The sequence below is a fragment of the Bombina bombina genome, chromosome 3 (assembly GCF_027579735.1).
Source record: "Bombina bombina isolate aBomBom1 chromosome 3, aBomBom1.pri, whole genome shotgun sequence".
Taxonomy (NCBI): Eukaryota; Metazoa; Chordata; class Amphibia; order Anura; family Bombinatoridae; genus Bombina; species Bombina bombina.
The window spans coordinates 903,129,430-903,145,253 of NC_069501.1; the positions used below are offsets into that span (position 1 = coordinate 903,129,430).

The following is a 15,824-nucleotide window of genomic DNA, read 5'->3' on the forward strand; positions in this document are numbered from 1 at the left end:
AAAGGGACAGTGAACCCAAATTTAGTTTTTCTTTTGTGATTCAGATAGAGCATGCAATTTTAAGCAACTTTCTAATTTACTACTATAATCAAATTTTCTTCATTCTCTTGCTATCTTTATTTGAAATGCAAGAATGTAAGTTTAGATGCCGGCCCATTTTTGGTGAACAACCTGGGTTGTTTTTGCCGATTGGTGGATAAATTCACCCACCAATAAATTAGTGCTGTCCATGGTACTGAACCAAAAAATAGCTTAGATGCCTTTTTCAAATAAGATAGCAAGAGAATGAAAATAGGAGTAAAATTAGAAAGTTGCTTAAAATGACATGCTCTATCTGAATCACGAAAAAGAAAAAAAATTGGGTTCAGTGTTCCTTTAAGCTGCAAAAATGTTTAAATAATACCTCAGTATATTTTAAATATAAATAGATAAGTCTGAGAGATTGTCTGTTTGTATAATATTAAATATGAAGTGTATTGAATAATAGCTGCATTGGTAGATTTAAAATGTGTTAAAAAATCTCAGAATAATAACACTGCTTTTATTTCCAGACATCGGAGGAACAGATTGGGCTTCAGATGGGGCTAATAAATGCTGTTACAGGAGAACCTACCCTCAGTCCTATCATATAGTTATACACTAAATATTTATAATAACTGGAAAAGATGAAAATTGTAAAATATGAATTGAATCCATGCTGAAAGTATAAAAGAATCCTTTGAATTCCTTTCTTAAAAATGTGACTTTTAAATGCATCTTGAAGATACTATAATACCTCATATTTTACTGGAGATTACTGCTGATATAATAATGATATTGTAAACCTAGTATATACTAACAGTAAGAAAATTGAAAAAATTATCAGGTCACTAAGGGGTTAAAGGACCACTAAAGTCAAAATTAAACTTTCAGGATTCATATACGCAATATTAACCTTTTAACGCCGTTATGCCGTTCTATTCCGTCATATTTACACTGGGCTTTAAAGCCGTTATGACGGAATAGAACGTCATATCAAACGGCTGTCCTGAAGCCTTCTGCGCTTCAAGGACTTGATCGCGGTCTGGAGGGCGTTCCTAGGGTTGTAGGGACGCCCCCCCAGATGCGATCCAATAATTGAAATCTTGCGATCGTATGCACGATCGCGTAGTTTCAATTTGTCTACATCGGAACAGGTGTTCCGATGTAGACACTTTAACCCTGTCACGAAAGGGTTAAAATAGCTTTTCATTTCAATTATCTAAATTATGCACAATCTTTTTGTATGCACACTTTCCTACTGAGCATGTGCAAGATCCACAGAATATACGCATGTGCATTTTGTGACTTTTTGATGGCTGTCGCATGATGTGGCTGGAAGGAAAATAAAACTAACAGATTTGTATGGTCAAGTGAAATCCAAACTAAATGCTAAATGATAATGATGTAATTGTGTGCACATAAGACATTTGCATTAAGTTTTGAACATTGCTTTCAGGTTTGCTTTGGTAACCACCAGAAATGGGAGAATCCATATATCCATGTGTATGCTGATCCGGCCCTGTGCCAAAGAAAAAGTTCCCAAAGCCAGTAGTAAGTCCGCTCAGGCATTTTTCCATTTCATTGTAAACTTGTAATGCACTAATGCATTTCAAATAATTTTACAATTCTAATTTAAAATAAATAACAATGGGGAAGTACAAATTTAGGTTCAACTTTATACCTATAAGAAATATTGGAGGTTGGTTTCAGAAAAAGGAGGAGGTATACTCTCTCCTTATAAAGACCATTATTGATAGATATACACACACAATGCTGGTAATGATCAAGTGACATCTTGTCTGCATTTTTGTTTATTTTCCTATCGTTGACAGTTGACTCCATCCTGAAGGTGTAAAATGGCATGCACTAATGGATTAAATCATGCACTTTTTTATTGTATTTTTTTTTTTTTTTTTACTAAAATTGATTTTTAAACACCCCCAAATTGCTTTGGCAACTTCATTTTTTAATTGATTCTACAAGTGTTCTATCAGATTAGCAAACATATCAGACCAGCAAACGGAAGTGACGTTCCGTCAGCTGTCTGACCACAAATACTAAGTGCGCATGCGCTCCTCCGCCTCATCGCATTCTAACCCCAGCAGAAATTACTATCTACCCACCAGATTATTGGACACTTTTAAAAGCGCATGTGTGCACAGAGGTATAGTTTGTATATATAAGGCATGATGGGTAATGTAGTTTAATTTCAAGCACCTACGTACCTTTATATGTGTGCAATATACAGTTATAACAAGCGACATTAAAATTATTTTTGATAAATTGAACCTTAAAGAAACAGATACTGATAAATGTATATTACAGCGATATAAATAAAAGGTAATACAGTACCGTTATTTATATCGCTATAATATACAGTTATCAGCATCTAATTCTTTAAAGTGAAGGTAAACTTTGGTGAATGAAAGCCCATTTTTAAAAATACTGTTAAAAACAGGGGCACTTTCATTCATCAAAGTTTACAAAGCAACCATTTTGATAAAAAAAAAAAAAAAAAAAAAAAAAAAACCCTTACTTTTTTTTTTTTTCACAGCCAGAGCAGCTTCCTCCTCCTGGAAATCCTCTCTTCACACGTCAGCAATGACTAATCCGGCTTCCTTCAATCACAGCTTTCCCCCCCAGGGTAGTCATTGCCTGATTGGAAAGAATCAGTAAAGAACTGATGTTAATGTACACCTGAATAGCACTCACATTCCTGCTCATTAAATTAATGAGATAGATAGGTTTAAGACTAATGGATGGAGTGTATAGCTACATAATGGAGATATTAAAATAAAATATTTACAAAAGGACACACATTTAAAAACAACGAGATATGATACTAATGTTGTTTTTAAATGTGTGTCCTTTTGAAAAATATTTTATTTTAATATCTCCATTAAAGGTTATATTTTATTTACTAGCTACACACTCCATCCATTAGTCGAAAACCTATCTATCTCAGTAATTTAATGAGCAGGAATGTGAGTGCTATTCAGGTGTACATTATCATTAGTTGTTTACCGATTCTTTCCAACCAGGCAATGACTACCCTGGGGGGGAAAGCTGTGATTGAAGGAAGCCGGATTAGTCATTGCTGACGTGTGAAGAGAGGATTTCCAGAAGGAGGAAGCTGCTCTGGCAGTGAAAAAAAAAAAAAAGTAAGTTTTTAATCAAAACGGCTGCTTTGTAAACTTTGATGAATTTAAGTGCCCCTGTTTTTAATAGTATTTTTAAAAAAACTGGCTCATTCATCAAAGTTTACCTTCACTTTAAGGTTCAGTTTTGAATTTATCAAAAATACATTTTAAATTTCACTTTTTACAACTGAATATTACAATATAAATAAAGGTACCGTAGTTCCTTGAAATTAAACTACATTACCCATCATGCCTTACATATACTAACTACACCTCTGTGTGCGCATGCGCTTCAAAAGCGTCCAAGAATCTGATTGGTAGATAGTAATTTGTGAAGTGCTGGGATTGGAATGCAGTGACATGGAGGAGCGCATGCTGTCAGATGACGGAACGTCACTTCCATTTGCTAATCTGACAGAACACCTGCAATACGCTTTGAAAAGTGTACAACCTACTGTAATTTTCAGAACCAAGTAAGTCTGCCACACTGTTGCAAAAGACAGATGCGCACTACTGAGTTTTACCCTTCAGATAGGATACCAAGAGAGCAAAACAAATCTGATAAAAAAAAAAAAAGAAGTATATATATATTTTTTTTTCTTCAAATTGTATGCGGTCTAAGCTTTAATTCTAACTTTACTGTTCCTTTAAAATATATATATATATATATATATATATATATATATATATATATATATATATATATACACACACACACAAACAGCTAAGAGGAAAAGACCACTATGTTTGTAAAAAAAAAAAAAAAAAAAAAAAGAAAAAAAAAGAAAAAAAATTAAAATACTTTGCAGGTCCCTACTGTAAATTATCAAATCACTTACTGCAGAGGATTTTGCTGGCTTGAATACTGTAGGACTAGAAACAAATGGTTCTTGTAAGCTGTAAAAATCACTTGGGCTTTCAAAAGGATTCAGAATAGTCACCCGGCCTGGAGTCTCTGGTGATAATTGAGCACGAACATCACCCATGATAATGCCAGGCAGTATAATAGGTATTATTTGTAGCTAGCTTTAACCCTGAAATAAATAATAAAAAGTATTAGCAACATGTTAGGGATCTAAATCAATCATATTTTTGAATTGTTATTGTGCAATGTCTAATAGCTGATGGTATTTAGTTCACCACACTTCAATTGTCTACATTTATACTCACTAAATAGGGTCTTTTCAAAGGTCAGAAAATTGGAAACACAACCAGTTTGTTGTATCTTGTCGGCAGTATGTAAGTTTCTTACATTTGTAAAGTATCATAAGTGCAGGTAATAAAACTAGACACATTGGTGTTCAGCAAATAAAACTTTCACAATCTAGTATGTTCCAAATAGCACATCAAGTGCTGTTTTAACGCATAGGTACCACAGCTTATCCCCACCTGGAACTCACAACACAGATTCAAAAATCACAAAATTCCAACCCGTCCGTTATATGGTTCCCTGGAACCAAACTCTCCCGCTGTACGTGCCGCCACACCGGGTGGATACTAAACATTCAGTTCTCCTAGTCTACCTTTCTGTGTTTCCCTACAACTAACCAATCAAAAGCCGCCTACTCAATCCTGTCAGCCAATTGCAGCCCAGTGAGACGAAACTGACCAAAGAGCTTCCCTTCTAACCAATAAAGGAGGGGCCATTGAACAAATTCGAATGTAAACCACTCCCCATGTGCATTAACTTGTTAGTGAAATAGCAATATAATAATTCAATGGTAATTAGGTGTTAGATTACTGCATTTTTTAAATGGTTGTTCTTGAAACCAGTGTTAAAAGCGGCTTGCGCTGCTGTTATAATCCATTTTGGAAACGTTATGTGAACCCAACCCCTTAACGTCACGGTGACTGGTTTACTTCCGGGTATCTTAGCTAGTTGTCGCTCAGTCACCATGGCGAGCGCGCCCGGTGCCGGTGGTTTAAGTGCTGTGCGGGAAACTATGGATGGTGAGTATAGATTACCGATTCCAGTATATGACTAGCTGCCGGAGCAGTCTCTGTAAACTACGCATAATTAACATGGTTTTATTTGTTAACAGAATACCAGCCTAAGTGGTTGTAATTGCCTCTATACAGTATGTTAATCGTTTCTCTGGCCATCTCTCTACATTTTTAGTGGCACAATTAAATATATATATATTCTTATTTTATTTTCTATGGGAAAAACGAGCGTTTTAAATTCCCAGCCACTGACTGTTGATGTTTTCTATACAATGTTTCTTAATACAATGTTGCATCTTGAAGAAACTACACAGACAGCTTCTAAAATGAAAACTGCACTGTCCTTAGGGCACATATTGACATACTGAATTCAATCTCTTTTCCTATTAACCCTTGCAATGCCATCATTTATTAACTATTAACCCAATTTTCCTATTAACCCTCGCAATACTAATATTAGTCTCCCCATAAATATATTAACCTCTCTTTTTTTTATCCCTTACCCCTCACTATAACTTAAAGGGACATTAAACACCTAATGAAAATTGCTGAAACCTACTTTTTCTTATAAATAAAATAATCACTGCTGTTTATTTTATCTGTTCCTCTTACCCCAAACTTTTCAAAGGGATTGTTTTGAAATACAGTGTTGAGCCAGTGCCAAATTTCCTATGTAAGCTGCCATATTGTAGCGTGCGTTACAGGGCTCAGTAGTCACATGACACAGCATATTGGCTGTTACATACAGTACTTAGAGGAATATAAAATTTGCCTGCAGCGTGTGAGCTGCAGTGAGACACATTTATTTCTCAGTCAGGGTGTAAATAGATTTAATTTGATAGTCTATTGTATATAATACACATTATGCAGCAAATGCTAAGTGCATTACTTATGTTTTTAACTTCCCAACACACATTTATATTTTTTTGAAACTCCACAAGATTTCTGCTCTAAGCAGTGCGTTCAGGCACTGTTATTGTCAATTACTGACATGCTTCAGGAGGGGGAGAGGGAGGGGAAAGCTATAACGGAACGGAGTGAAGTTTGTTTGTGCAGATGATTTCTGCTTTTCATGACTGTCATGAGATGCAGGACATATTCAGGACACAGCAATGATGGTACAACTCTATTTTATTACAGAGCACAGAAACATACATCTAGTCAGGTTGATTTCACTAACTAACTGCGACACAGACTACCGGACCTAAGCCCCGCCCCAACTCGTGACATCACATCCTGTTCTCATCACATCTTCCCCATTTTCAAAGGCGAAGCATACATTTGAATATAACAAATAACAAGGTATACGAACAGAGTATACAACAACATTTTTTTTCCGAACAATATATAAACAAATAGGTTCAGAAAATATAAACACATAAATTACATCCTGACTTGGACATCGGGGTAGACTACCCTAGTCCACAGTGACCATGGGATTATTCTGCCCATACTTCCGGTCACTGTTCTAGCTAAAGTCAGTCCCTATATCGGGCCGGAAGTCTCACCACTCTTCCGCTTGATGTAACTTTGCATGAACTGTCCTCTGATATAGAAGATGGTGAATTAGAGTCCGCTGGAGGCAAAGATATATCCCCGCTGTGATCTTGCTGAGGGGAAGGCACCTCTCTTAGAACAGGGGATCCCACCGGCGGTAGTACTGAGGCATCCAGTTCCAGACTCTCGGGTACAGGCTGAAGATGTCTTCGGTTACGGCGTGTAACCGTCCCTCCCTCAGTAAGGACTGTATAAGACCTTGGTTCTGGAGAGCAGTCAACTACCGTAGCAGGCATCTTCCATTTCTTCTCATCATCCAGTTTAATTCTGACAGTTTGCCCCGCATTCAGTTCCTGTAAGGGCCTGACGGAATGTCTTCTGTCGTAGAAGAAACGATAACCCTTTTTGGCCTCTTCATCCCTCCTAAGGACTTTGTCCCGAGGAACAGGGCCAGGCGGCTTGAAGAGACCCACTGAGGGTAAAGTGGTGCGAATCTGGCGTCCTAGCATCAACTGTGCAGGGCTAAACCCGGTAGCTTGAATGGGCGTTGCCCTGTATGACAAGAGGGCCAGGTATGGCTCAGATTGCTTTAGAATGAATTTTGTTGTTTGAACTGCCCTTTCAGCCATTCCGTTGGCCTGCGGATAATGTGGACTTGACGTGGAATGTACAAAGTCATATTCCCTGCTGAAAGCACTGAACTCTGTAGAAGCGAACTGCATACCATTATCACTCACCAGCTCCATTGGAATGCCCCACCGGGCGAACAAGCTCTTCAGGCGAATGATAACGGCTTGACTTGTGATATCATTCAGGGGTGCAATTCCCAAATACCTGGAATAGTAGTCGATCACAACAAGGAACTTTTTTTCCGTGCAGTTCACACAAATCGGCAGCTATTTTCTGCCACGGCCCCGCAGGCAGCGGAGTAGAAATCAAGGGATCCCTTCTCTGAGTAGGCCGGCATTCCCGGCAAAAGGCACATTTAGACACGTGATTTGCAATGTCGGAGCTGATCCCAGGCCACCACACAGCTGTAGCTGCCCTTTCTCTGCACTTTGTAATGCCTAAGTGGCCATCGTGAATCCTGTTTAACATCTCCTTCCTCATGCTGACAGGAATTACAATGCGGTCTTGGAACAGCACCAACCCCTCCAGCTCCAGATGAGGAAAAACCTATCTTTATCACTACATATAGCCCTCAGTTTAAGGCTATTTGTGACATAGTAAATAAACATCTCCCCATTCTGTCGGCTGAAGACAGTTTGAGGAATTACACCTCAGAAGGATGTAAATTTGTTGCTAAAAGGGGTTGCACTTTGGGAAATATACTCTCACCAAGCATGCTGAGAACAGAGAAAACATCGGAAAGTAGTTGGCTTCATGTGAAAGGTCACTACAAATGTCATTATAGTAAATGCATAGCATGTAGCTATGCTAAGACTACACGTACTTTTCAGTCCAAGGTAACTCAGAGAATGTATAATATTCTTGATCTGACCAACTGTAGAACCACACATATTGTGTATCTTGTAGAATGCTCTTTATGTGATAAGCAATATGTTGGGTGCTCAACGAGAGAAGCACAGACACGTATACGTGAGCACCTAAGGAATATTGAACAATCAATTGAGTGTTCAGGCCTGACTGTTCTAAGACATTAATGGATATGATTGTTACATTTAAAACTACACAGCTTGTTACTATAAGAGGAAGTGACTAGGATACAGAGTCAATTACACCAATTTGTAGATCTTAGAACAATCACTTAAGGTAGCATTCCACTCATTAATAAAATCTATGTCATCAACCTGAAAGGTTGGAAATTTGTTTAGTCTCAGTCCTCGTGGGATTAAGTCCATCAACAGATATTTCTCCATGGCCCTTTTATCCCACCAAACTTTATATTCCTTCAGAAGCATTTTCTCCATCCATAGAAAAGTCTCACTTATATTAAGTTTTGCTTGCTGTTTAATAAAAGTATCATCCAAGGTCAGTCTCTCAATATCTGTCTCAATCAGTGGTTTCAAAGAAAAAGAGCTTGTTTTCCCTGCTTCCATTTTTGGCCTTAATGTATTCAGTATTCACTCCCAATTACAATCCATGGAAAAGCAGATCTCTTTAGAAAACTTTATATTAATTCCGTGGGGCTTCAGAATAGATAACACTGTCATGATTTTACAAGCAGCAGTGTGGTAAGAAAGCCGAGCCAGGGGGAAACGAAAGAATCAACCATTCGTAAACACACAATCCCCCAAAGATTGGCTACAAGGCTTTCTCTGAATGTCATTAACAGTCTGTCTTTCACCCACACAAGCGGGAAACTGTACAGTATTTATCCAACACAAAGCACCTTCAATAGTCAGTAGGTAAATGAAAAATAGAAAAGAGTCTCACCGTTGATCCGGTACCCCGGTCTCCTTTCTATGTGATCTGTTCTTCTGGAGTGAAAACAAAAGCCCGGTACTACTTCTTAGCAAGTATGCGTGCACGCCGTCTCGACAGCAGGCCTCTGTTCCAGTACTTCTGTCACGGCCTCCGTGCTACCGCTCTCCGTCCGGATATGCTCCTCCTTACCGTTCTTGACGTAACGTGACGTGCTGGTCTCCGGAGTAGTGACTGAATAGGCCGCCAAGAGAATCTGTACTCCGCAAGCTGTATCCAAATCTGCCCAAAAATCACCACTTACTGCTGCTGGTAATGACGCCGAGCTTCAAGCCAGGTAAATATAGGCATAGACATCAAAGAAAACGAAAAACTCCGGCAAACCTCCAGGCGTGTTAGAAAAAAGTCTCTTTTATTTCAGGGAAAAACAAGCTAAAAACAGGGTTAAAACAAAACCTGTTTTAACCTGTTGCCCATCCTTGGAGTCTTAACCTAGTTCTTAGATTTTTGCAGCAGGCTCCATTTGAGCCTATACATTATAAAATTGTTGTTGTTATAAAATTATCTTGGAAGGTTTTGTTTCTTCTTGCTGTTTCTTCCGCTCGCAGAGTTTCTGAGCTTTAAGCTCTGCAGTGTGATTCCCCGTACCTTATTTTTCATGCAGATAAGGCGGTCCTTCGTACTAAATTGGGGTTTTTCCCTAAGGTGGTGTCAAATCGAAACATTAATCAGGAAATTTTTGTCCTAATCCTTCCTTCTTCTTATAAGGAACGTCTTTTGCATAACATGGATGTTGTGCATGCTCTAAAATTTTACTTTCAAGCTACTAAAGATTTTCGGCAATCTTCTGCCCTGTTTTCTCTGGAAAGCATAAGGGTCAGAAGGCCAATTCTACTACTCTTTCCTTATGGTGTAGAAGTATGATTTTGTTTTGCTTATGAGACAGCTGGACAGCAGCCTCCTGAGATAATTATGGCTCATTCCACTAGGGCTGTCTCCACCTCTTGGGCTTTCAAAAATGAAGCTTCTGTGGAACAGATTTGCAAGGTAGCAACATGTCCTCTTTGCATACTTTTTTCCAAATTCTTAAAATTTTGATACTTTTTGCCTCGGCTGAGGCCTCTTTTGGGAGGAAGGTTCTTCAAGCGGTGGTGCCTTCTGTTTAGGTCCTCCTGCTTTGTTCTCCCTCCCTGTTCATTCCGTGTTCTCTAGCTTGGGTATTGGATCCCAATAGTAATTGGAATGACATTGGGGACTCTCCATGCTATAGGAAAGAAAACAAAATGTATGCTTACCTGATAAATTTCTTTCTTTCCGGACACGGAGAGTCCACGACCCTGCCCTCTGTTTTATTATAATTCAGCAGTTTTTTTTTTGTTTTTTTTTAGTAAACCTCAGGCACCTCTATACTCTTGTGTTTCTTCTTTTTCCATTTTCTTTTGGCTAAATGACTGGAGATTATGGGTAAGGGAAGTGACACTTAACTGCTTTGCTGGGGTGCTCTTTGCCTCCTCCTGTTGGCCAGGAGTTGAATATCCCACTAGTTATTGGAATGACATCGTGGACTCTCCATGCCCAGAAAGAAAGACATTTATCAGGTATGCATACATTTTGTTTTTGTCTGCCTGTAAAGAATCTCTACACAGAACAAAACTGTTACAGTAATAGATGGAGCATTATTTAAGTAACTTTATTATACAAGATGAAATGAAAAAGAGACATTTAGTCTGTTCAAATGACAGTAGTAATGATACAGTTGACCACAATAATGCTATTGCCAACAATGTCTCAGTATTTAATTCCCAAAAGTTCATAATTAAATTGGGAATTAAAACCCTTTTGTGTCCTAGTTTCAATGGTGAATATCCAGAAGGTTTCTCTTTTGAGGAGCAACTTATTTAACTTATTTTGATCTCCCCCACTCTCAGGTGTACGTATCTTTTCCAGGACTTTCCATTCTAAAGATGCTATTTTTTTTTTTTATGAACTTCTATAAAGTGTTTAGTGTATGTGTGTGTATATGTATATATATATCTATCCAGCAGAAAAGGCACTCACTGTTTCACATAAAATTTAACTTTTAATAAATATGCAGATTTAAAGACGTGTCTTTTTAAATCCAGAGTACAAGTAGTAAGCAGGCACTTTAACGAGGGTTTCTTTTTTAAAAATAAAAAGTATCCTTTATTGAAAAAACAAGGTTAAAAAGATTTTAACCAGCTACAAACGCTGGATGACACGCTAAAAGAGACAAATGGCAGGAGTGTATGAGAGACACTATTAGCTGTCTGACTAGTTTCGCGTCCCTCTTGGACGCTTATTCATAGACTAATTTGTGATGAGAGGAAGGCTGCTTAAGAAGGGGAACTTTAAATTCAATTGGCTGTTTGCTAAGAATGGTTTAATCAGCTACAGCCATCTAGTTATTAACCCTTAGTAAGAAGACCTTTCTCTTGATACATCACAAAGTACAAAGTTAAAAACAAAGTTAATGAACCTCATTGTATTTTAAATTTACAATTATATACATTAATGCAAAAATAAAAATGGTTACATGATATTGATGGAGGAAGCAAAATCCAAAACATGAACTTAGACTGAAATGGAAAATATTGAAAAAAAATAATAATAATAAATGAGGAAATAAATAAATGAAAAAATGAATGAAAAAATGAATGAATAAATGAAAAAATAACATAATAATAATTATGAAATTAATAAAAATACAAGTGAATTTAGAAAATGAAAAAGGAATACATAAGAAAAAAGTTAATTAACTAACCAGCAGGTTAGTAAAAAATGTCTTTGGAAAATAATTAACCCTATCTAGACCACAATTGAAGACATTAGGTGTAAATAATAAACCATATACAAAAAAGCATATATATAATACAGAAAACCAAGAGGGATAAACTAAGAAGATGGAATCAATTGTCAATGAAGTAATTGATGTCACATTCACGGTTCATCCCTAATGGTGACCGAGTTTTAAGTTTCAACATCCAGAACAGTTCCTTTTTCTCTAAGATTTTAAATGTATTGCCCCCTCTAATGGATGTAGTGGCAATGTCTATGATGTTAATACTCATGTTAGCTATATTCGTCATGTGATAGCCATTAAAATGATTGGCCACTGCTGAGTCCTTATTGTAATTTTTAACATCTCTGGTGTGTTCATTGAATCTTTTACGAGCCTCTCTAGAAGTTTGACCTGTGTATTGTATTTGACATATGTTGCAAGTGATAAGATAAACCACAAAAGTGGTGCAACAGTTAGCATAAAGCTCCATAGTGTATTCATTTCCTGTGCTGTGACTATGAAACTTGTCACCTACATTGTATGTATGGAGCTTTATTCCTCAGGTCAAATTCTTGAACTAAATGTTCAAAAAGCTTGATAGAGCTTGCTTCTTCATTCAGGCATTGAATCATATATCTAAGGCCCTTTTGTGCCCAAATATGAAAAAGTCTGGAATCTAGTCTGGGTTCAAACTCCGGATTCCCTTTAATGGGAAGAAGGGGAGGGGGGAGAAGGCATTATCTATATCAAACCCTGAGCAGATCTTGTTCCAAGCCTTTGCTATGTTTAGGAAAGTAAACTTCGGAATAATAATTTTAAGCCTCTCAATATTGAGCAGATGCGGAAGTGCCTTAAGCGAATACGAAAAATGATACTTCTACTTAGAACTAATGATATAATCTGTCCCTGACAGCCATTCCAACGCAATTTTAGCCATACTTGACCAGTTGTATACTTTAATATCAGGCAGTGCCATACCTCCATCCTCTTTAGTATGAGAAAGCCTTTGAATAGAAATACGCGGTTTACCTTTACCCCCAAAAAAATTTGAACATTGTGAATACGTTTTTTCAATATCTTTACAGCGAATAAACACTGGTAAATTCTGTATAAGAGAATATTTTAGGGAAAATGTATTATTTTAATCAATGAGATTTTGGCAGAAAGAGACAGAGGAAGACTAGACCAGTCCCGTAGAGACGTCAAGATCTTAGCCCAAAGCTGAGGGTAATTCAGATCATACCATCGATTAGGATCTTTAGCAAGCACTATTCCAAGATCCTTTTTTCTTAACATCGCAGAAGATAAAGTGTTATCTGTTAGGCTATCCTTATGTTTAATTATCCATAATATTTCTGACTTATTAGTATTTTATACCCTGTAAACCAGGGGTGTCAAACTCCTTTTAGTCGCGGGCCATTTTCCATACAAGTACAACTCACGTGGGCCACACACTACCTACATATCTTGTCATTGCTAAACAGTGCAGTGGCATTTGCTATAACTGTATACATTTCAAAAGATTGTGTTCTGTAACTCCTAATTAACTTACTCTGGCTTGAGGAAATGTGCTCTAATGCTTTTAAGAAGGTGAGACACACGCTCCACCTGCGACCCACTGTTTATAATAGTGATAGACATACCTGTTGTACATAATATAAATACATAGAAATATATATAAAGTATGTGATTTTAGTTAAAGAGAAAATGATGGAAAGGAATGGACAGAAATGATGTGGGAAATCAGTCTTACCATAGTAATGAACTGCATGTGTTAAAGAAATCATTATGCACTTATGTCTTTTTCTTTTTAATAACTTATGTTTTAATGTATGTGCATCCCTAACAGTAAGCGCACTCGCTCTTTAAGTAATAAGCATATTATAATTAATATTTTTCATGGAGGTGGCGTGGGCCGCACAAAATTAGGTTGAGGGCCGCATGAGGCCCGCGGGCCGCAAGTTTGACACCCCTGCTGTAAACGAACTTTAAGTTTTCAGTATCTCTAGTAGTTTTGGTATAAAGACCTTTGAATTTTTCATATATAATAAAATATTGTCAATATTTAGTGATAGTACATGATCTCTACCCCCAATCGAGACGCCTGTCAAACTATTTCTACAGGATATTGCCAACGTTTCTAAAGAGATGTTAAATGGGAGTGGAGTGAGTGGGCACCCCTGTCTAGTCCCTTTCTGAAGATGGATATTTGGAGATTTATTGCCGTTAATAAGGGAAGAAGGATTCCTGTATATCAATCTAATAAAATTTGCAAAATGTCCAGCTATCCCGAATTTTTCATTTGAGGTAAACAGGTGGTCTCATGAAATAGTCAAATGCCTTTTCGGCATCTAACGTAATCGGGAGTAATATGCTCTGCCAGTATCTTGTAAAACTCGGATGGAATCGGGTCTGGACCTGGGGCTTTCAAGTTAGCCGTGTTCTTAATAGCTTGTAAAATGTAATCGTGTTGGATTTCTCTTTCAACTCTAATAGGCACTTTACATTTTATTTCTTAATATCCTTTAGGTGCTTTCTGACCCTATCACGTGATTCATGTATTGTGCACCCTACATATTGCAGTTGACACTGAGCACCAGGAGGAGGCAAAGACACCCCAGCCAAAGGCTATAAATATCTCTCCCACTTCCCCAGTCATTCTATGCCTTTCATCACTAGAGGAGTATGGCAGAGAAGTGTCAGAAGATTCGGATAGTCCTAAAATGGGTATGTTCCCTTCAAGTAAGGCCTTGAGCTTTAAGTAATCATATAAACCTCTCAGTGAGAGTATTAATGAATGTTAGACGGTCTGGATGGCTTTGCAGAAAAACTTTCCCTGCATCTCCAGACTCTAACAGCTTCCGGGCATTCAGTGTTAAAGAGTTACACTGCTTGCCTTTCCACACTCGGGTCCCTGTCAGAACACTGCGGCAAGGCTGTCACACTTGAGAGGCTGTATCTGTTCCGCAGCATAGATCCTGGAGGGCAAGTCCGCTTTATTTTACTATTTAGCAGGGACTTCTGTAATTAGGGTCACAGTGTGACTCCTCTTAACCTCAATAGGATCAAGGGTTAATCTCTTTTTAAGTCAGAGATTAGTTTGGGGATATATATTTATTTCATGTAATTGGCAAGAGTCCATGAGCTAGTGATGTATGGGATATACAATCCTACCAGGAGGGGGGCAAGGTTTCCCAAACCTCAAAATGCCTATAAATACACCCTTCACCACACCCACAATTCAGTTTTACAAACTTTGCCTCCTATGGAGGTGGTGAAGTAAGTTTGTGCTTGATTTTTATGATTTCTTCTGTGATGAGCGCTTCTAAGCATTCTGAAGCCCAATTCCTCTCAGAGTACAGTGTTTGTCAGAGGGATGTGAAGAGAGAATCGCCTTTTTGATTTTATGGCTTCCCTCGTGGGAATTTTTTTCCAGGGTTCTGTTATCGGTCGTAAGGATTAATCTCCTAACTCCCTTTTCAGATAGACAATATACTCTTATATACCATTACCTCTGCTGATAGCTTTCAGTACTGGTTTGGCTATATGTGAATGCGTGTCTTTCGGTAAGTATGTATCATTATTTAAGACACTCTCAGCTATGGTTTGGCGCTTTATGTATAAAGTTTTAAATATATGTATTTTACTTATATTTGACATGAGTCAGGTCTATGTGTATTTCCCTTTGCAGTCTGGCAGTTTTGTTATGGGAATCATGTTTTAGGAAGCTTGTCTTACCTGGGGTATAGTCTTTTTTTTTTTTTTCTTTCAATTTGACTTGTTTTTTCTTTGAAAATTGCGGGCAAAATGCTGTTATTTATTGTCATTCTTGGCTCAAGAATTTTTTTTGGTGTGAATGTGCATTTGTAATGACGCAAGTTCGTCATTTCCTGCGTCTTAGTTGACGCTAGGTTGTTTGACGCGAGTTGCATCATTTCCAGATGTTTGTTGGCACCTAAAAATTTAGTTTTATTTTACCTCACTTCCTATATGCTCCTTGCCTTCTTTATTATTATTATTATTATTATTATTATTAT

At 37.5% G+C, this 15,824-nt stretch overlaps 2 protein-coding genes across 4 annotated transcripts in view; one reads left to right on the plus strand and one right to left on the minus strand.

Annotated features, from left to right (window-relative positions):
* Positions 1 to 4,629, minus strand: part of BORA (BORA aurora kinase A activator) — a 94,269-nt gene extending 89,640 nt beyond the window's left edge. The window contains exons 1-2 of one of the 3 annotated variants that reach the window (XM_053707932.1): positions 4,551 to 4,629; positions 4,001 to 4,195 (exon numbers count right to left, since the gene is read on the minus strand). In XM_053707932.1, coding sequence (XP_053563907.1) covers positions 4,001 to 4,147 — 147 coding nt within the window. In that variant the 5' untranslated portion in view covers positions 4,148 to 4,195; positions 4,551 to 4,629. The other 2 variants (XM_053707931.1, XM_053707934.1) reach the window with 2 other exon arrangements.
* Positions 4,630 to 4,963: 334 nt separating this feature from the next.
* The window catches only part of MZT1 (mitotic spindle organizing protein 1), a 50,746-nt gene continuing 39,885 nt past the window's right edge, over positions 4,964 to 15,824 (plus strand). Inside the window, exon 1 of the mRNA XM_053704931.1 lies at positions 4,964 to 5,111. Within this exon, the coding sequence (XP_053560906.1) occupies positions 5,057 to 5,111 (55 nt within the window). The 5' untranslated portion in view covers positions 4,964 to 5,056. The remainder of the gene's footprint in view (positions 5,112 to 15,824) is intronic.